This window comes from Lissotriton vulgaris, chromosome 11, assembly GCF_964263255.1.
Source record: "Lissotriton vulgaris chromosome 11, aLisVul1.2, whole genome shotgun sequence".
NCBI classification, from domain to species: Eukaryota; Metazoa; Chordata; class Amphibia; order Caudata; family Salamandridae; genus Lissotriton; species Lissotriton vulgaris.
Genome location: NC_141699.1, coordinates 1,078,809,341 through 1,078,830,867, shown reverse-complemented (window position 1 = coordinate 1,078,830,867; position 21,527 = coordinate 1,078,809,341). Strand labels below are relative to the sequence as shown.

General features: G+C 45.8%; 1 protein-coding gene across 1 annotated transcript in view; it reads right to left on the bottom strand.

The window, feature by feature from the left end:
• Positions 1-21,527, bottom strand: part of ECEL1 (endothelin converting enzyme like 1) — a 207,682-nt gene that overhangs the window by 92,805 nt on the left and 93,350 nt on the right. Inside the window, exon 5 of the mRNA XM_086944957.1 lies at positions 21,095-21,219. Coding sequence (XP_086801083.1) covers positions 21,095-21,219 — 125 coding nt within the window. The remainder of the gene's footprint in view (positions 1-21,094; positions 21,220-21,527) is intronic.

Below are 21,527 nucleotides of genomic sequence, written 5' to 3'. Positions count from 1 at the left end.
CGCAATCAAGTGATAAACCTTTTAGAAAGGGAACAATTTAGGCGGTCATCACTACTGAGACAAAGGGAAATCAAGTGATTGAAGTGGGCCAGAACGAGATTTAGTGTGTCCGAATGTAGAGGACAGGAGGATCAGAAATGGATAAAGCTGAGAGTGGTTGCACTTTCTGGCGACTTGCATAAATATTGGGCTGTTAGAGCCAAAAACTGTGATTGTAGAGTTAAGGCTGAAGCCATCTTAATATCCGATGCAGAATGGATCCAATATATTTCACAGTTATATGCATCAAAATCGAGTGATGGGTTTCAGTTGGAGTCGATTGGTGAGTCTCCCTTATTGAATGTTTATGGCCTTCCTTCCTGCGAGGAGATATAAATTTGTATCAACAGTGCACGGTGCTCTGGGGTGATGGGTCCGGACGATCTCCTGATATCTCTTACTAAACAAGATTGTTCTGGTTGGGCCCTCTTTCTTCAGCCCGTGTTTCAATACTGGTATGTACATTGGATTATACCATCCTCCTGCTTAGGGGTACCTTCATATTTAAAGGGTCCTAAACCTCTCCTGCCAGCTTTAGGCAGATTGCATTACTGGATGCAATAGGGATACTGTTCCCCAAGAGTATTCTTCTGCACCGTCAGGACTGGGCTTTTGGTAGTAATCTTGTCCCTGCGGAGCACGCTGGCTTTCGTAAGCATTGTGGTACTTTAGACAATATCACAGCCCTCCAAACGTTCATTGAAAAGTATTCAGTAGGTAAGGGTATGGTCTTATATGACGCGTTTATAGATTTCTCCACAGCATTTGACAGGGTTGATCGTGGGACCTTGTAGAGGAAATTGGTTGCATTGGGGATCCCAACACACTGGCACTCCAGCTTGAATTTAGGCTTCTTTCCGCTAATGTGTACTCTGTGACAGCAAGCTTAAGGTGGGGAAATAGCTTATTGAACAGTGATTTGTGCTCCATACAGGCTGCATTAAAACATGGCATTTTCTTCTGTTTGAAGGAGAGAAGAACTGTTTTCAGATATTATGTGAAAGCACTAGATTTGTTTGGAATTGGGCAAAGCTAAGCAAATACTCTCCCAAAAGTTGATTTTGAAAAACTTGATTAGAAAAACAATCTATGAAGTTAGCCGTAAAAGAGATATTGTTCTGTGTTCTCGGCACGCTAGGAATGATATAATATTGGAAAGTACCACATGCAAAAAACCACAACCGTATGTCCTATGGAACATTCCCCATGGTGTGCGTAGAACCATTTTAATATCAAGACTGAACCTGCTCCCTCTGCGAATTATTCCAGCAGCATTGGAGGGATTACCGAGAGAAGAGAGGCTTTGTGAACTTTGCAGGATGCATTTTCAAGTTCTAAACTGTGTGTTACTTGTTTGTCCTCTTCTACATTCATCACAATGTCGATTGTGAAGACCAGTGTTCCTAAAATATAATGGGCCATATGTATCAAAATGTTTTTTTGCGATTCTCAAATTGCGATTTTCAGCTAATCACAATTTGAGAATCACAAAATGCTATGTATGTGGGATTTGCTAATAATTTTGTGAATCTCACATATTCCTTATTTGCGAATTGCAAATTGAGATTTGCAACTAAGGAATATCTTCCCATTCATTCCTATTGGCTAGGAGGCCCATAGGAATGAATGGGAAGGCATTCTCAATTTGCGATTAGCAATTAGAGAATCGCAAATTGAGAAAGCAATTTTAAGGGTGCCAGGGTATCAAAAGGACACCCTGTTGCACCCCTGAAATATGTATGTGTGCACATGTGGCGCACATTCATGCCTTAAGGGCATGTATGTGCGCGACATGGCACTTTGAAAAATGCTAAAAAGTGAATTTTTCAAAGAAATTGCAAATTACCACCAACTTGAAGTTGGTGGAAATTTGCGATTCCTTACTGCCAAATAACACTTTTTCTGTGCTTCCTCCATTGCATTTAAAGAATAGCAATTTGCGATTCCTTAAATGCAATTGCCAAATAGAGAATCACAAATTTTGCTATTCCTTATTTTGCGAGTGGTTTTCGTTCTCATACATTGCACCCAGCTCAATTGCGATCGCAAACATTGAAATTCTGCAAATTTTAGCATTTGCGATCGCAATTTAGCTTTATACATATGCCCTAATGTTTCCTCGGCAGTGGAGGCCTGGAACAGTCTTTTGGCCAAACCCTCTGAAATAGTTTGTTCAAAACTTTTTATCTCTGTAACCAATTTTAAAATATTTTTTAACGCATGATTATATTTTTATTGTATTGCTCTTGCTGAATATGGTCCTCCAGGGGATTAAGATTTGCACAGTTTCGGTAGAATACTCCATTTCCATTGCTTTATGCTGATTGCATTGAATGATACTGTAGTACTGTACTAGAGTTGCACTGTTGTCCCTGCTACATTCTTTACGTTGGTCAGGTTCTGCATTCCTCCACAATTCAATACTGCAATTGCACTATATTTGTTCAAGGTCCTTTTATATACGTGGAGTGTGTTTGTACATTGAGTTTTTCTGCCATGTGCTTCACTTTGAATATAATTACTTATGAGATTGGTCAGGTTCCGTATTATACTACAATCCAAAAGTGCATTTGCACTTTATTAGTCCAAGGTATTTTTATTTTTGTGCAGTGTGTTTGTATATTGGTTGTTTCTCATGTGGTTTACTTTGTATATAATCATTTATTTGTTTTCCCCTCCAAATTTCTCCTTTGCTCTGTGCTAAGACCTGTATGTTAAAACAGTGTACCCCCAGCCACCATTTTGTGTTCACAAGTCAGTGAAATCTGACCCCCTGCCTCTCCCCCACCCCCTCCCAGCAGCAGGGATATTCTACATCAGAGGGTGCTTCTGTGAGCTGTTTAAATTGTGTTTACTAGGGACTGTGCACTTCGTTTTTTGGCCAGGAGAGGGAGTAAGTTTTATTCAAACAGTATTGTTAGATTTCAAGTTAGTGAGGCCTTTACCTGCAGAAGTCCAAAATGTGGATTGAGCCTGTCTGTCTCCTATGAGATTCTGAACAGGAGAAGCAGCTCCCCAGCCCCCACCCCCAGGCCAGCAGACCATTGGCTATTCAGCTACCAGGCAAGTCTGAGCCCTCCTCTCACACCTGCCCAGGCCCCTTAAGGCCTTGCTGGGTGCACCCCAATCATTCTCCTCCATCTTGTGAGTTGCAGCCTACCTGTGCCCCAGATTGCAGTGAGCAGAGTCCAGGAAGTGGTAAGGAGACAGACTAGTGCTATCTCTTCCCAAAACAAAAGTTGTTAAAAAAACGATTTTCCCTTTCTGTGATTACTGTCTTTGCCTGTGGTTGTTACAGTTTAAAATCGTAGTTTTGACCTGCCTGTGATTGCATATTTTATCACCTGTTTTGTGTTTTAAACTTGTGGTTTTCACTGCCCGTGATTGCTTCAATTTAACGTGTTGAATTGTGGGATTTGCAGTCCAAACTTTGTAGTTTATCCCTCTCAGTCCTGGCGACAATTCAGTTTTCCCTCCAAATTTCTCATCTGCTCTGTGCCAAGACCTGTGTGTTAAAACAGTGCACCACCAGCAACCAATTTGTGTTCATAAGCCAGTGAAACCAGCCTCCGAGCCTCCCTCCCCCCTCCAAGGAACAGGGATATTCTACTTCAGATGGTGCTTCTGTGAGCTGTTGAAACTGTGTTTACTAGGGACTGTGCACTTCGTTTTTTGGCCAGGAGGGAGTATAGTTTTATTCAAACAGTATTGTTAGATTTCAAGTTAGTGAGGCCTTTACCTGCAGCACCCCAAAGTGTGGATTGAGCCTGTATCCTAGGAGATTCTGAACAGGAGAAGCAGCTTCCAACTCCCTGGCCAGCAAACCTTGTCTGAGGTCGCTAGGACCTTATATGGTCTGCTAGTGGTTGGTACATGTGTACACTGATTGGTGGTTGTATCTGGTGTTTCTATTGGATTCGGGTTAGTGTCCTCATTGGTTGGGTATTTGAGGGTTCTGATTGGTTTCTGGGTCTGTGATTCAATCAATACAGGGTTGGGACTAGGGCTAGGGTTAGGATTTCTATTGGAAGTAGGGACTAGGGCTTCTATGTTATTGGTTGTTTGGAGTAGGGTGGTACTAGGGCTAGGGTTAGACCTTTAATTGGAAGTAGCAATTATTTCTTCTGGTGTGATTGTTTGGTGGACTTGTTGTGGGACTAAGCGTAGGGTTAGGCTTTCTATTGGAAGTAGGGATTAGGGCTTCCTGTACCATTGGTTGCTTGGACTTGGGGTGGGACTACTGGTAGAGTTAGGGCCTATATTGGACGTAGAGATCAGGGTTTTTGAACTGATTGGGTGCTTGGACTAGGGCTAAGATTTGCTGTAAGGTCCTGGTCTCCTATTGGTTCTAGATTTTAGGGCTAGTGTTGTGATTGGATAGTGTTAGGGCTAGGGTTCCCATTGGCTGAAGGGGTCAGCGGATTACTAGGTCTATAAAAATCCAGGGTTAGGGCATCTCAGCTAAGGGCGGAGAGGACAATGGCAGCTGCCTGTTTGAGCCTATTCGAGACTGGCCAGGGCCAGGGCGAGGGCCAGAAATGCTGCCCATTTCCCATTTAGCAATACCCAGTCAACACCATCCACATACATAAGGTACTTATGGATCTATATATTTATCACTTTCTTCTAATTTAGCATTTCCAATGCACTTCCCTATTTCCCAGCCTATGCATCTATCAATATATCCTCTACATCCACTCCAGTTTATCCCAAACCCATACCACTCCTATGATCCCCAAAACAACCCTTTCTTGTCTCTCTCCTACTCCACCCCTCCTTGTATCATCTGACACCTATTTCTACTATACCTATCCCCCAAAACAAACCTTTTTAAACTCTTCCCTCTGACTCCCCCCCTCCAAAACTCCTTTTTACTCATCCAAAAGCCACCTCCTACTGCTAAGACCTAAAAACAAAACAAAACAAAAAAAATCCTTCACCCTTTTATCCCTCCACTATCCTTTTCAATCAAAATTAACAGACTAACATGTTCACTTCTCAAATTCCATATTCAACTACACTAATGCACCATTAATCCTTTATGGGTTCCGGAGTGGCGTGCTTCAACACCCCGTCAGGGGTAACAAGTGCTATATGAATGCAAACCTTTCTTCCCCATTTATCCCTCTGCTATCCTTCTCACTCCAAATAACTGATTAATATCCACAAATGAGATTACTTTCATATTTCACCATATTAATTCACCACTAATCCTTTATGGGCTTCCGGAGTAGCGTGCTTCAACTCCCCATCCGGGGTAACAGGCGCTATATAACTACAAACCTTTGTCCTCCTCTATCCTTCTGCTATCATTCCAAATAACTGACTAACCTATCCACCACTTAAAATGTACTTGCATGTTTCACTATACTAATTCAACACTAATCCTCTATGGGTACCGGAGTAGCGTGCTACTTGCCGAAAAAGCGCTTCAACGCCTCCTCAGGGTAGTAAGCGCTATATAAATGCAATTACAATACAATACAATACAATACAATTTATGAGATTTGCATACTAAGCATTTTTGGCCTGTATTTAATTTTGAATATTATTGAATGATTTAGTTTTGTAGACCTTTGTGTCTTTTCAAGTGGACCTCTGAGTTCCAAATCATAATTAAACTGACTTTTTTGAAGACAAAAAACCTTTGAGGACAGGCGGCAGGAGCGCCCCTGAGGTCTCCTATGCTCTTGGCACCGGTCACTTCCTGTCTGTCTCTGCTCTATCGATGCGCGCGCCTCGCGCACGTCGTGTCCTCTCTCACAGGCAGCTTTTACTGTGAAACACGTCCCCCAGCGCCTTGAAAGCATTTCACCTAAGTGGCCATAGAAGCACTCCGCGGGGAACACTTTATTTAACTCGAGGAGCGGAGGGACTGGAGATGGAGAGGGTGGGGGGGATGAGGGGGAGGGACAGAGAGAGCGAGCCATGGGAGTACGCGAGATACATGGAGAAAAGACGTGAGAAGTGAAAGAGGGTGGGAGAAGAGAAAGCTGTAAGTAGGAAGCGAGAGAGAGACAGCGTGGAGAAAGGGAAATATTGAAAGCGATCAAGATGGGAACAAGATAGACCGCGAGCAAACAGGAGGAGGTAAAGGGAGGAGAAGAGGAAGTCTGAAAGAGAGCACAAGAGGTAAAAGAGGTAGAGAATGAACAGTGACAGAAAGAGTGGGAAATGTAGAAGACAGACACAGATCGATAGATAGATCGATAGATAGATAGATAGATAGATAGATAGATAGATAGATAGAGAAAGAGAGATAGATAGATAGACAGACAGACAGACAGACAGACAGACAGACAGACAGACAGACAGACAGATAGATAGATAGATAGATACAGAGAAAAACAATAAAGCAAATAAGGGGTGAAGGGAGGGCGTGATTGAAGGGCACAAAGGGGAAGACAACACAGGAGAGAGGACGTGAGATGGGAGAAAATGACAGATGACAATATGAAGGACAATATGGACCAGGGGAAGGGTGATGGAGACAGAACGAGAGAGAGTGGGGGCTGAGAGGAAAGAGAAAAGAAAGACACCTTGTGAGAGACAAAGATGAGAAAATGATCATAAGCCTTTTTTTATCACATATCCAGATGTTCTAGGGACCCCCAGCTGTTTCATGGTGAGACTTCCAGTCTTCCAGGACAACCAAGATGCTGTCCTTGGTCTGAGACTGAAGGTCGAGCCTCCAGACCCTTCTTGGCAGCTCTTCCTGGCACAACCACAGTCGTTAATTTGTAAAAAAAAAAAAAAAGTGCCTATAGATTTAGGGCGCTCCACAACTGTTGGACAGAGGATGTGAGTGGGTTATCATCGCAGGAAACTCAGACTCTAGATCTATGAGTGGGACTCAGAAGCTGCGCGATCCTTACCCTTCCCAGCAGAGCTGATGTAGTAACTAGTGGTGGGTGCAACTCGTGTAATTCAGTGTCGCGTAATAACGTGGCATTGCCTAAGAATCTGCTACATTATGCATTTTTATGCAAGAAGAGTAATTCTATGTTTAGCACTATTTCTTCAGTCAAAACGACCACTTGCTTCCAAAATGGTTGCGCGACTGCATTTTGCACTACGAAATAGCGCTAAATGCAACAGAGCATGAATAGCAAGCAGCCAAATTTGCTCTTGTGGTAGGATTTTCCTCCAAGTTGCTCCCGGCATTTAGAACTATTTTCTTAGTGGACAATGCACCCTTGCATCCAAAATGGACGTAAGGATGTATTTTGCACTAAGAAATAGCACTAAATGCAGCAGAACACAAATCGCGAGCGCGGACAGCCACTCGTGCTTGCTAAATGTGATCTTGCGGTTGGATTAAAGGAGTCATTTTGTTATTATTGGTTATGCTGCATCAAAGAGCAATGATTACTCCGGCATAATTGAAATTCCACCCGAGCTTAGTAGGAACCCCCAAGCCCATTCCAAAGTTGCTCCACCTGCTCTTGGGTGGGTGTCTTATAGATATCAGCTGCCGCTTGTTGGAGCACTCACAGGAGTGGCCGAATGATTGCTAGGGGATCCTTTGCTGGTCTCTTCCCTTCTGATCCCAGGCTGGGGACTAGAGGCAAGGATTAAGCATGGGCAGAAAATCTGTTCCGCTCGCGGATTTTGCGGATTTTCGGTAAATTCGCAATCCGCGAATTTCCAGCAAAATCCGCGAGCGGAACGGATTGGGTCAAAAGTTCAAGCTGACTTTTGTAACTCTTTTAGAATGGCGCCGGCAAGCTGCCAGAGCCATTCTAAAATAGTTACAAAAGTCAGCTTCAACAGGAAGCTCTAATAGATAAAGTAAAGCAGGTGCTGCTCAAATTCAGTTACACAATCATTAATCACCCCAAACTTGGGGTGATTAATGATTGTGTAACTTAATTTGACCTTCAACTCGAGCACCTGCTTTACTTTATCTATTAGTGCTTCCTGTTGAAGCTATTGTAGCTATTTTAGAATGGCGCTTGCAGCTTGCCGGCTCCATTCTAAGTGGGGCTGAGGGCAGAAGGGCACAAAAGTGGGACAGAGGGCAGAAGGGGACAAAAAATGAGTGGGGCAGAGGGCAGAAGGGCACAGAAACGAGTGGTACAGAGGGCAGATGGGCATAAAAAATGAGAGGGTGGCAGTGATTAACCCGGCAAAAAAAAAACCTGCGAAAACGCAAAGCGCCTCGCAAACACCCGCGAACACGCAAAGTGCCCCGCGAACACCCGCGAACTCGCAAAAAATAAATAAATCCGCAAATTCACACGAATTCGCGAATTTTGCGGATTGCGAATTCGCAAATTCGCGGATTGGTAATTCGCAAAATTCACCCATGCTTAGCAAGGATGGTATCCAGGAAGCACCGGCAGAAGTCCAAATGGGTCCTTGTTCAAGACAAGAAGGCTTCAAGGCACTGGCTTGAAGTGGCTAGCATACATTTGGTTTCTAGGGGAGTGGGCAGGGTCAAGCCCCAACCATCTGCAAATGTTCAAAGGCTGGTAATCAAACAGTTGCACGTCAATGAGAAGACTTTCCTACTAGAGTGAAAATAAATCAATCAGTAGATTTATATAGCGCTGCTTATCACCCAAGAGGGTACCCAGGCGACAATCTAGAGCTGACTTGCAATGGAGCACGATGTGGATTCCATCTCCAGGCCAGATATCAACAAAACAACCCATTTCATGAAGTTCCTTCAAGGGAAAGGCTTAAGGTTTCAAGTTTGGTGTCTTCTTTATAGAACTCACCCTTCTTCTAGACATTGAGGAAGAAGTGAATGAAGGGGCTGCTGGGAGAGGAAATGGGAAACCACATTAACATTGTTCAGATGCACCCACTCACCCCACCTTTTTCAAAGAGGACATTCGTTCACAGGGTTTCCAGTCCACCCTCGACGTGATAGGAATTTTGAGTCCATGGTACATGGCTTTGAAGAACATTACTTCCGCCAGTCAGTAGGGTGCCATATTGGTACCCTAAAACATACAACCAAACAAAAGACAGCGGTCCTCAAAGGGAATCGAGGGAGGATACCTCAATGTGAAAGGTGGTGGGACACTTTTGGGCAGGGCCGAACTAGGAACAGGAACCAGCCCTGGCAGATTGCTGCCCAGCCGGCCCAGTGGGAGGGTGGGGTGATGCTAGCGAGAAGCACTACTCCCGGTTTTGTTAAAGGTGCTGATATTGCAGCACTGCTGCAAAACCGGAGAGAGAGAGAGAGAGAGAGAGAGAGAGAGAGAGAGAGAAGAAGAGACCTAGAGATGGATGGAAAGGAGAGAGAGAGTGTGAGAGAGAGAGAAACAGAGAGAAGTAGAGACCTATACATGCATGGATGGAAAGGGGAGAGAGAGACCGAGGGAGCGGGAGAGAGAAAGGGAGAGAGAGAGAGAAGCAGATAGTGGTAGAGAACTATAGATGGATGGAAAGGGGAGAGAGAGAGAGGGAGAGAAAGAGAGAGAGAGAGAACCAGAGTAGGAGAGAAAGGGCAATAGAGAGAATGAGGAACAGAGAGAGCCTGGGGCAGAGGTAAAATGGAGGGAAGAAGGGATGATAAAGTGAAGACAGACTGAGGAGTGGGAGGAAGAGAGAGTAGCCACGAGAGAAGGAAGAGGAGGGAACAAGTGGATGGGTGAATGAGGGAGATGGCGTGAAAAGAGAGAGAGAAAGAGGGAAGAATAAAGAGTTAGAATAGATGGAGAGTCTGAGGAGAAAGAAAGAGGGAAGAATAAAGAGTTAGAATAGATGGAGAGGCTGAGGAGAAAGGGAGCAAGAGAGAAAGAAAGAGAAAAAGAAAGAGAAAAAGAAAGAGAAAGAAAGAGAAAGAAAGAGAGAAAGAAAGAGAAAGAAAGAGAGAAAGAAAGAGAAAGAAAGAGAAAAAAAGAAAGAAAGAAAGAGAAAGAAAGAAAGAAAGAAAGAAAGAAGAAAAGAAGAAAGAAAGAAAGAAAGAAAGAAAGAAAGAAAGAAAGAAAGAAAGACAAACAAGAGGCAGGCAAAGGAAGCAGGCGACACAGAGGGCTAGCCAGAAAGATGGTGACCACATAAGACTGAGTGACAGTGTGCGAGAGGAAGACTGGGAAGTGGGAAGAAGAGAAGACCAGATGAGAGCGAGGGTGCAGCGGGGAAGGGGGCAGGGCGAGCGGGCATCGAGGGAGAGGAGGGCGAGAGAGGAAGCCAACAGGACTCTGGGGACAGAGCGCAGCCTTGGCCTCCCCTGAAACCAGACGCAGATGGTCACTTTGGCATGCAGTGCACGTGGCCACAGATCAATGCCATTAGCTAATGTGGTCTCCCCCTGCATGCCATGGGCCGCCAGAGCTGCAAGCTGCGAGAAGCCCTCTGCGCCGGGCAAGGAGCTGTGCAAAGAAAAGGGGCTGAGAAGAGCTGTGCAAGGGAGGAGAGCTGTAAAGAAATACCTGCTGGGCAAGAGATTTGTATAATGAAAGATGAGCTGTGCAAGAGAGGAGATGTATAAAGAAGTGTGCAAGTAAAGAGAGTTCTGTGCAAGGAAAAGGGGCCGAGAGGAGCTGTGCAAGGGAGGTGATGTATAAAGAAGTGTGCAAGTAAAGAGAGTTCTGTGCAAGGAAAAGGGGCCGAGAGGAGCTGTGCAAGGGAGGAGAGCTGTAAAGAAATACATGCTGTGCAAGGGATTTGTATAATGAAAGATAGGCTGTGCAAGAGAGGAAATGTTTAAAGAAACATGGGAGCTGTGCAAGAGATGAGAGGTATAAAGAAAGACAGGCGGTGCAAGGAAAGGGGGCCGAGAGGAGCTGTGCAAGGGAGGAGAGCTGTAAAGAAATACATGCTGGACAAGAGATTTGAACAATGAAAAATAGGCTGTGCTAGAGAGGAGATGTATAAAGAAAGATAGTCTGTGCAAGAGATATGTAGAAAGAGAGATAGGCCATGCAAGAGAGACGTATAAAGAAATATAGGCTGGGCAAGAGATATGTATAATGAAAGATAGGCTGTACTAGAGATATGTAGAAAGAGAGATAGGCCATGCAAGAGAAGAGATGTATAAAGAAATAGGGTGGATGTGCAGGAGTGCTGTATATAGAAATAGGGGAGCTGTGCAAGAACAAGACTAACTGTGCAAGTAAAGACGGGTCTGTGCAAGGAAAGGCTGAGAGGAGCTGTGGACCAGAGGAGATGTATAAAGAAAGATAGGCTGTGCAAGAGAGGAGATGTATAAAAAAGATAGGCTGTACAAGAGAGATGTATAAAGAAATTGGGGAGCTGTGCAAGAACAAGATGAACTGTGCAAGAAAATAGGTGTTTGTGCAAGAAAAGGCTGAGAGGAGCTGTGCACGAGGAGAGATGTTTGAAGAGGGGAGTTGTGCAAGAGAGATATATAAAGAAATAGAGGTGCTGTGCAAGAACAAGACTAAGCGTGCAAGGAAAGAGGGATATGTGCAAGCGAAATGTATCGGATCTAGAGATTCATCAGTCCTACAAGTACCGACTTTCACCCACCTGGGTGATCCACTGAAGAACTGCAAGTACCAGAGTCCCGAGGGGCGATCCGGAGGAGGGGCTAGCGGTGTGCGCTCCATTTATGACAAAACACAATACGGCTCCCTTGAGCTTTGGGCCGACGGGCTCTTGGAAGATGCACCTGCGTGCCGGTTCTGGCATCGAAGCCTTTGACTGTTGTGTGGCGGCCTTCTCTTCCACCCCTAAACAATCTTTCTCTACTGATGAGGGAAGTCATCCCGAAACCCGAGACATGTCTCGGGCGATATCCTAAACCCGGGACATGTATCGGGTCTAGAGATTCATCAGTCCTACAAGTACCGACTTGCACCCACCTGGGTGATCCACTGAAGAACTGCAAGTACCAGAGTCCCGAGGGGCGATCTGGAGGAGGGGCTAGCGGTGTGCGCTCCATTTATGACGAAACACAATACGGCTCCCTTGAGCTTTGGGCCGACGGGCTCTTGGAATACGCACCTGCGTGCCGGTTCTGGCATCGAAGCCTTTGACTGTTGTGTGGCGGCCTTCTCTTCCACCCCTAAACAATCTTTCTCTACTGATGAATGAAGTCATCCCAAAACCCGAGACATGTCTCGGGCGATATCCTAAACCCGGGACATGTATCGGGTCTAGAGATTCATCATTCCTACAAGTACCGACTTGCACCCACCTGGGTGATCCACTGAAGAACTGCAAGTACCAGAGTCCCGAGGGGCGATCCGGAGGAGGGGCTAGCGGTGTGCGCTTCATTTATGACGGGATATGTGCAAGCGAAATGCTGAGAGGAGCTGTGCACAAGAGGAAATGTGTGAAGAAAGAGGTGAGCTGTGCAAGAAAGAGACACTGCAAGGAAAAGGGCTGAGAGGAGCTGTTCAAGAGAGATGTGTAAAGATAAGAGGAGCTGTGCAAGAAAAAGACGAACTGCACAAGGAACGTGACGGAGAGGAGCATGTGCACGGAGTAGAGATGTGGGAGGAAAAGAGCCGAGAGGAGCGGTGTGAGAGGAGACATCAAGGAAGTTAGGAACTGTGCAAGTGAAGAAACTGTGCAAGGAAAACTGGATCTGTTGAAGGAAAGGGATGAGCCGAGCTGTGCAGTAGAGAACATGTGCGGCTGCCCGAGGCCCACGCGGGGGGCCATTCTACAAGGGCAGCCCATTTAGTGCCATTGGGGCATCAGTCCACCTCTTCTCATGTCGGGACTCAGAGAGGAGTCCCCCTTTTGCCTGTGGTGCGCTGGGCGCGGAATTTCTGGCGCGACGAGGAACTGGGGAGGGTATATATGCCTCCCCCAGCCATCCAGGTGTCCTCTTTGCGCCGGACAAGGGGCATCCTCTGTGACCTGTGTCCCAAATACGTTCATAGTTAACGCTGGGGTAGATGTACCATGAAGGGCATGGTTACTACTTAGGTTGTCCCAAAGTTTTGGGGTCAAACTGGGTTGGAGCAGAAAGTCTACAGTCCTTAGGAATCATTCAGCATTCTGTGAATCCAAGTAGGGCAATTAGCAATACATAGTATCAGCAAGTGGGTAACATACGCTGGTTATTCCGTGACATCATGCCCCGGGGGCATGCGCGCTTCACAAAAACACAGCTTCAACCAGAAGGGTGCCAAGTGGCAAAAACCAGTAAATAGGTTTAATATATGTGTGTCTCTGGCCTTATAGCTGTGTGGAGCCGGTTTCATTTAGAGGTAGGCCCAGGCGAAAATTGTGTGCTTCTTATGGGTTTCATGGCCAATGCGGTTTGTGGTATCACCCAGCAGATCCGCTGAAGGTGTACTGCAGAGAACATGAAACTGGGAATCTTGGATTCCGACACTTTTGCTGGTTTAAGCATCCAGGGTCAGAGATGGTTAGCAGGTACTGGCATCTGTGATACGACATCAGTTAAGCAAGCGGGGTGCGCTGTGTTAGTTGTCCTCATACGAAAGGGTGAGGTGTGTCGGAAATATTGGGCACAATACATGTATTGTTGGTTCAAACCAGATTTGACACGAATAAGGTGTTCACCAGGGGTTAGCAATCAAAAGGGTCTGTGCAATTGTCTGATCAATGGGGTGAAGTAAGTGCACCTCAGAACCAAGGGTAGGTGACATGTTGCTGCAGTTAAGCTCAAATGCCCTGCATGGAAACAGCTCGTCCCCATGCTGGGTGGGGACGCGGTCAGCCAACATATTGTGCTGTTGTGCCAATAAATGGGAAAACAGGGCATCAAGCACAAAGGCTACTTTGTAAAAAGAACATTTGGCACGGCCAGTACTCAACAAAAACTTAAATTTAACGGGGCAGGACATTTTTCCACTGCTTGGGCTGTACAGGGTGGGCAGTGTGAACACCCCCCCCCCCCCTATCGTCGAATAATCTAGTGTGGGGGGAAGGTAGGACTAAGTCAATCCTGAATGTTAGGTACCATATTGCAGACAGTATGCACTGTATTAAAGCAGACAGGTTAACTAAGCTGGGGTTTCCCAAAGAGGAAGCTGAGCGGGCAAAATTCCCATAAGGAATAGATGGGGCAATGTGAGCCTTGGTGTCTGAAATTGACCTACCCAGAGTTGGCACGGGGCTGAGTCATGTGAGACAGTGGAACTTTCCCGCAGGAGGGTGAATAGTTCTTGGCACAAGTTCACAGGCCAGAAGGGCCTTTGGTTTCATCAGACACCAGCTGATCCCGGATAACGTTAAGGGCTATTGTGATATAGATGGGGTTCATCCATCACCAGTAGGGATGGATCTCTTCCTCTTGGATTTGCAGGAGGCCATGGAGATGAGAGGTTGCAGGTGAGAATATAGCTGTTTTGGTGGGGGGCTCTGGCGACGACGGGGGCTGGCTCCAGAGCTGTGGCGGAGTTACAGGGTGATCTGGAAGCAGATGGGTACAGAAGGATACCTCTGCACGGCACAATACGGGTGCCAGAGCCCAATGCCAGGAGCCTCATGGCAGGTTCCTGGGAAACCAAGTCGGTGCCCCGTCAGCCCTTCGGGCGGTTGTGGGCCTGAGCAACCGGGGGCTTGCCTTGCTACGCTACGCCCTGAAAGGGGCGTGAGTAATAAGGGACCAATGTGTCACGTGATCCTGTAAGGACGATCATCCCATAAGGAGTAACACTGATTGGGTTCTCCACAGTGCTTGGCTCATCAGGTGGGCAGGGCAGCAAAAGTTGGTTCAGCTGCCTGCCCTTGGATCGCCCGTAAGATAACCCACCAGATTGCATAATTTTGTATGGAATAAACCTACAGCAATCATATTCCAAACAAAAGTTGTGTTGTGTTTTTATTTATTCAGCTTGCATGCTCTGTTGTTGTTCTGAGTGGGGTTTGTTGCCAATATTGGCACTATGTAAAGCAAGAGAGGAGCTGTGCAGGAAAAAGACGACCTGCAGAACGAAAGGGACTGAGAGAAGCTGTGCAAGGAATGGCGTTTGGGATGAGCTGTGCAAGGAAAGAGGGCTGAGGGGAGCTGTGCAAGGAAAGAGGGCTGAGTGACAAGGAGGGCAGCATTGATGGAAAACTGGGGAAACTGAGTGGACTGTACTGCTACCCTGACCGACTGACCTTTAAGAGGCAGCAACCTGGTGAGAACGCCCCCAGTCTCGCTATGAGGTCAGGCAGATTTTAAATCAATAGAAGAATCGATCTGTAGGAGAGCCCAAGAGATCATCCTACTTTAATCGATCCCTCAGATCAAGCCCACCTGACCCGGGGTCATGTCCTCTGACCCCACGTGCCATACTTTGATATGAATTACTTATGATAATTCACCCATCGGTGTTGGTTGTGCTATGAGGGGTCCTGCCTCGGGTCTCGGGAGTTTGTCTATGTCTGCAGTGATCAGAAGCGGGAGTCTTCCTTTCCATTGCCCTCAGCCCCCCCCATCTCAGCCCAGCATGCTGCCACCTGTATGCACATGGGAAGGGGGCGGTTGGATCCCATTGGGGAGAAAAGTGCATTCAACTATAATGATAATAATATTAATTGTCTTTATATGTTGTGCTTCATACCACACTTCTGCTATTTGTAAGTGTTGTGATAAGAGAGGCCACTGTTGCCAATTATGGGACTCACTTTACGGATCTTAAAAAGATGACGGTCGACCCCAGTCCTGCCAGGATTCGTGCTCTGCATGTCAAAGCATATTTCAGCAGTGGGGAATTTACAATGTGAATGGCTGCTCTAAAATGATACATCTACTGTTACAAAAATAATGCTGCTCTTGGCTCTACTGCATTATGGAAGTACATCCGCCTCCTCCCCAAGACTGACCACTCACCTAGGATTCCTGTTGGTTTGCCTGTAAATCCCTTCTTTTATCCTCCACCCCTATCCTGGATGTACCTGCCCTTCGAGGGATTACTGTACCTCCTTGTCCTCGCTCCCCATCATCGAACTACCGGTTCTCTGAAGCCTTCCTGTTCTTTTCCGTCCTATCTTCCAAGCTTCGATGTACCAGCCTTCCTGTTCCGCACTTCCCTGTCTCCCTTCCATGTACTATTAATCCTCCTCTGCCTTTTTTTTCCTCCCCTTCCCATCTCATTTTCTAGGATCTGCATCCCTCTTAAACTTTCCTGCTCCTCCTCTTCTCATCTTGCTACCTGGGACCTACCAGTCCTCCAAAGCTTTCCTGTGCTCTCTTCATGGCATCGACCTACCGGTTGCCTGACGCTAGCCTGTTCCTTCCTGATCGATATCCATATCACCCACCCACTGGTACTTTAAAGGTTTTCTGTTCTTTCCTGCTTAATCTCCCTATCATCCAACTATTGGTCTGCTGTAGCTTTTCTTTTGTATCTCCACATCATTGACCTACTGGTCCTCCAACGATATCCCGTCTTATCTCCCTATCATTGACCTACCAATCCTGCAACGATATCCCGTTCTATCTCCCTATCATTGACCTACTGGTCCTCCAATGCTATTCTGTTCTATCTCCCTATCATTGACCTACTGGTCCTCCAACGATATCCCGTTCTCTCTCCCTCTCATTAACCTACCGGTCCTCCAATGATATCCTGTTCTATCTCCCTATCATTGACCTACCGGTTCTCCAAAGATATCCTGTTCTACCTCCCTATCATTGACATACCGGTCCCCCAACGATATTCTGTTCTATCTCCCTTTCATTGACCTACCGGTTCTCCAAAGATATCCCATTCTATCTCCCTATCATTGACCTACTGGTCCTCCAACGATATCCTGTTCAATCTGTTTATCATTGACCTACCAGTTCTCCAATGATATCCTGTTCTATCTCCCTATCATTGACCTACCGACCTCCAACAATAACCTGTTCGATCTTCCTATCATTGACCTACGAAATCTCCAAAGATATCGCATTCTATCTCCCCATCATTGACCTACTGGTCCTCCAATTATATCCAGTTCTATCTCCCTATCATTGACCTACCAATCCCTCAACGATATACCAATCTATCTTCCTATCATTGACCTACTGGTCCTCCAACGATATCCTGTTCTATCTCCTTATCATTGACCTACCGATCCTCCACGATATCCCGTTCTATCTCCCTTTCGTTGACCTACCGGTTCTCCAAAGATATCCCATTCTATCTCCCTTATCATTGACCTACCCGACCTCCAACGATATCCTGTTCTCTCTCCCTCTCATTGACCTACCGGTCCTCCAACGATATCCTGTTCTATTTCCCTATCATTGACCTACCGGTTCTCCAAAGATATCCCATTCTATCTCCCTATCATTGACCTACCGGTCCTCCAACGATATCCCGTTCTATCTCCCTATCATTGACCTACCAGTTCTCCAACGATATCCCGTTCTATCTCCCTATCATTGACCTACCGGTCCTCCAACTATATCCCGTTCGATCTGCCTATCATTGACCTACTGGTCCTCCAACGATATCCCTTTCGATCTGCCTATCATTGACCTACCGGTCCTCCAACGATATCCCGATCTATCTCCCTATCATTGACCTACCAGTTCTCCAACGATATCCTGTTCTATCTCCCTATCATTGACCTACCAGTCCTCCAACGATAACCTGTTCGATCTTCTTATCATTGACATACCGGTCCCCCAACGATATCCCGTTCTATCTCCCTTTCATTGACCTACCGGTCCTCCAACTATATCCCGTTCGATCTGCCTATCATTGATCTACTGGTCCTCCAACGATATCCCTTTCGATCTGCCTATCATTGACCTACCGGTTCTCCAAAGATATCCCATTCTATCTCCCTTATCATTGACCTACCCGACCTCCAACGATATCCTGTTCTCTCTCCCTCTCATTGACCTACCGGTCCTCCAACGATATCCTGTTCTATTTCCCTATCATTGACCTACCGGTCCTCCAACGATATCCCGATCTATCTCCCTATCATTGACCTACCAGTTCTCCAACGATATCCCGTTCTATCTCCCTATCATTGACCTACCGGTCCTCCAACGATAACCTGTTGGATCTTCTTATCATTGACATACCGGTCCCCCAACGATATCCCGTTCTATCTCCCTTTCATTGACCTACCGGTCCTCCAACGATATCCCATTCTATCTCCATATCATTGACCTACCGATCCTCTAAAGGTGTCCTGTTCTTTCTCCATATCAGCAACCTACTGGCCTTCCAAAAATATCCTGGTCTATCTCCATATCAGCAACCTACCAGCCCCTCAAAGATTTCCTGTTCTATCTCCCTGACATTGACCTACCTGTCCTCTGAAGCTTTCCAGTTCTTGCCATTACTATCTCGCCATCTACGAACAAATGGTCCTTCTAAGACTTCCTGTAGTTCCCCTTCCCTTCTTCCCATGCTGGACTTACCAGCCCTCCGAAGCCTTACAGCGTATCTTTGACTCCTCTTCCTATACTGGAATTCTCCACCTCCTGGACTTATCCACCAGACTTCCATTTTCCCGACCCCTGCTCCTGAAGTTTCATCTCAGGACCTACCGGTGCTCATTTCACTACAAACCTACTGGTGTTTACCTACTATCCGGCTCTACCAGTCCTCCTTGCCTCTTCTGGCCTCCAGTGCCTACTTCTCAGCCTGCTTGCAGTTAAGACCCACCCCTCTATGCATCCATTACCCAAAAAATAAGTGCCAGGGCCCTGTCAGGAGGCTGCTGCAGCTCGGACCACCCATAGAACCTGCCAGGGTTGCCAATGACAGTGCTAGCATAACGACTAACCATCACACTCCTACAAGTGCAACAATTCAAACTATTCCATGCTTCCAAAGCTAGTAGAATGGCTTGGGCCACGGGCATTTGTACTTTTAAATGTATATTTAATTAAAAAACAACTTTTGTGCTCATCTCTTAATTAGACACACAGTGCCATCATGTGGCAGACTGTCATAAGTGCCGGTGTTGACAAATACGTGTTGGTGCCAAGCACTGGACCCACCAGCTCAAATTAAGCACTCACCTGAGATTGTGAAGCCACTATATGATCGCATGTGACAAGTTCAACTTCACTCCTGGTCATACATTGCATGCATGTGAGTCATCAGCAAACTACACCACAGCCAACAGGGTGTTGTTCAGTTTATGGGGTGCGATTCTTGCCTTAAAGCCAGAACTATATTGGCTTATGGGTGTGTCTTTATTTCACATCAACACAATGCTTATATTGTAAGGGGTTGTACTATCGTAGCTATGCTGCCACAGCTGGGCAAAACCAAATAAGGGAATTATGCTATATACATTCCAATATTTGGGTCATTGACACAGTGCCATGTCCTATGCTCAGTACCCCGCCCCAAGTGCATTTTAGGCTAAACCTATGACCTTTGCCCGGTGGTCTATGACGAAGCTTATGCAATATCAAAGCGCCCAGGTGTGCCCTCAGCCCTTACCCTCAGTCCACTAACCAGGTACCTGTGCCCTGTAACCACATCCCATGCCCCTTTAGTGCCCTCTATTCTTGTCCTGTACCCATAACCCCATCAAATGTGCCCATTAGGCACCGGGCATTTGGCACCAGCTCTGCCCAGTACCCCAACCCTAACCACCAGCTACACATAAAACAGGGATTGTTCTCGTGCCCTATGACCAATAGGAATGGTCAGAGCAGGATATCTGACCGAGCCCAGATCTGCTTCTAGGTGTCCTGTGTTATTTGTTATTTCAGTGTGTAATTTGAGCCGGTGTTTGCAGGTGGCGCCCACCTGCGCTAATGTTTGTGGCCCGGCGTTCATTTTTCCCTACAGAGGGTGATCAGAAGCAAGAGAAAGGAAACACAACAGGGTGAAAGAAGAAGGAAGAGAAAGACGGAAAATCTGTGACAAAAATCGAAAGCAATAACAAAAAGAAAGCTGTAAGAGTGAGGTGAAGAGGCAGTGGCTATCTTGTGGTGGATTAAAGAGGCATGAGGTGGAATCAAGACTACGCAGCCCTGGTATCGGTGCCCCATCTTTCGATAATACCAGCCAAAGGCCTCTGAGAAAAACCCTGGGCCCGGACACATATCCTTCTACAAATTAAGCACTCTGTTATTTTCTCCTCTCCTTTTGTGGCATCTCTTTAAATTTGTGATGACATTGCCACACCAGCCACATTGTATGTGTGTTGTCCTCGGGCATAACCTGGCGGCACCTGGCTAGCTGTCCCTCTTTAACACACTACCTCAGAGATGCTTTAGTGATCCCGATTAGTGCTGTGGTCTCGTCACATCAGTCATTTAAATTGTTAATAGGGCTCTCGGTTTTATGGTATTTATATTACAGTTCTGTGGGTATTTATTTATGTTTATTTTTTTTATCAAATTAATCTGTATTTATCCATGCCTATTTTGTGCTTTGTGTAAACAAATTAAGCAGCTAAGGGTATATTTCTGTGTTTATTGAACCAACAAATATATACTTATGTTTGAAAGTTGAATGAGGTTTTAGCCAATTACAGTACAATAAAGTAATTAGAAATCATTTAAATTGTAGAACAGCTTAAACAGCTGTGATGCTGCTGTTATTTAAGCTTCATTAAGCCGTCCTTTTCCTTTTTTTAACATCCGTACTTATCGGTCTGCACAGCGATTGACCCAGCATGCATGATTGATACTAGTGAGAACTGTGAAGACCTATTTTTTTGCATTTTTCAATATTTAAAAATAAATACAGACCAGAAAATAGATTGTTTTCTGTCCGGATTTAGCTGTAAAAATCAGTAAACATGGAAAAAACTGGAAGCTTTAATTATGAACCACCACTTTGTGTTTGGTAACTAGAAACATCTTTATGTACAAAGTAGGGGTGGGCGGAATTTGCATAGTTGCGATACGCAAAGTCCGCAAAATGGTAAAAAATCTCTGCGAGCAAGCAGAAATTCCGCAAACATGCGGAATTGCTTGTTCCACCCATTTGCGATGCTTTTTTCCTGTTCGCGAACGCTGTTTGCATGCTCGAAAGGAAATATCTTGCGAACACGCATTATAAAGCATGAACAAGCAAAAAAGATCTGCGAAGCCGCGGAATTGTTGGCAATTCTGCTTTCTCCGCGGAACGCAAAATTACCCAAATTACCCAAATCCTGCCAGCAGAACGGAATTTACCGTCCAGGCCTAGTATAAAGTGATAACCCTTGCACCTTCAGGCCCCTTCCACACCCTCCTAGGCGCCCTCACCTGGTCGGGGTGGTCCTGATGAGCTCGGACACCTTCTGCATGTACTCTGTTGCCAGCACCACCACCTCCTCATCTTCTGAGAAGTTTTCGTTGAATATTCGATCCAGGAGGCGCTTCCATTGCAACTGTTCAGGGGAGAAGGAAGGGAGAGAGGTCGAGAGTGAAAAGGAATGAACAACATGTGTGTTTTTATAAATCCAGGAATTTGTTTTTGCCACATATGTGGATTTGTTACTGAAAGGTGTCTGTGGAAGGTTGTTAGAAGCAATATTAAGATATATGCAGAGACATTGGAATTATGTGGCATTCTCCGCATAGTTTTGGGTTACCTGCATTTACCGCATAATCCATTATCTGTAAGCCCAAAAATATTTTGAGCGCAAATGGATCAAAAGTTACCAAAACCTCTTCCACATCGATTGCCTTGCAGTGC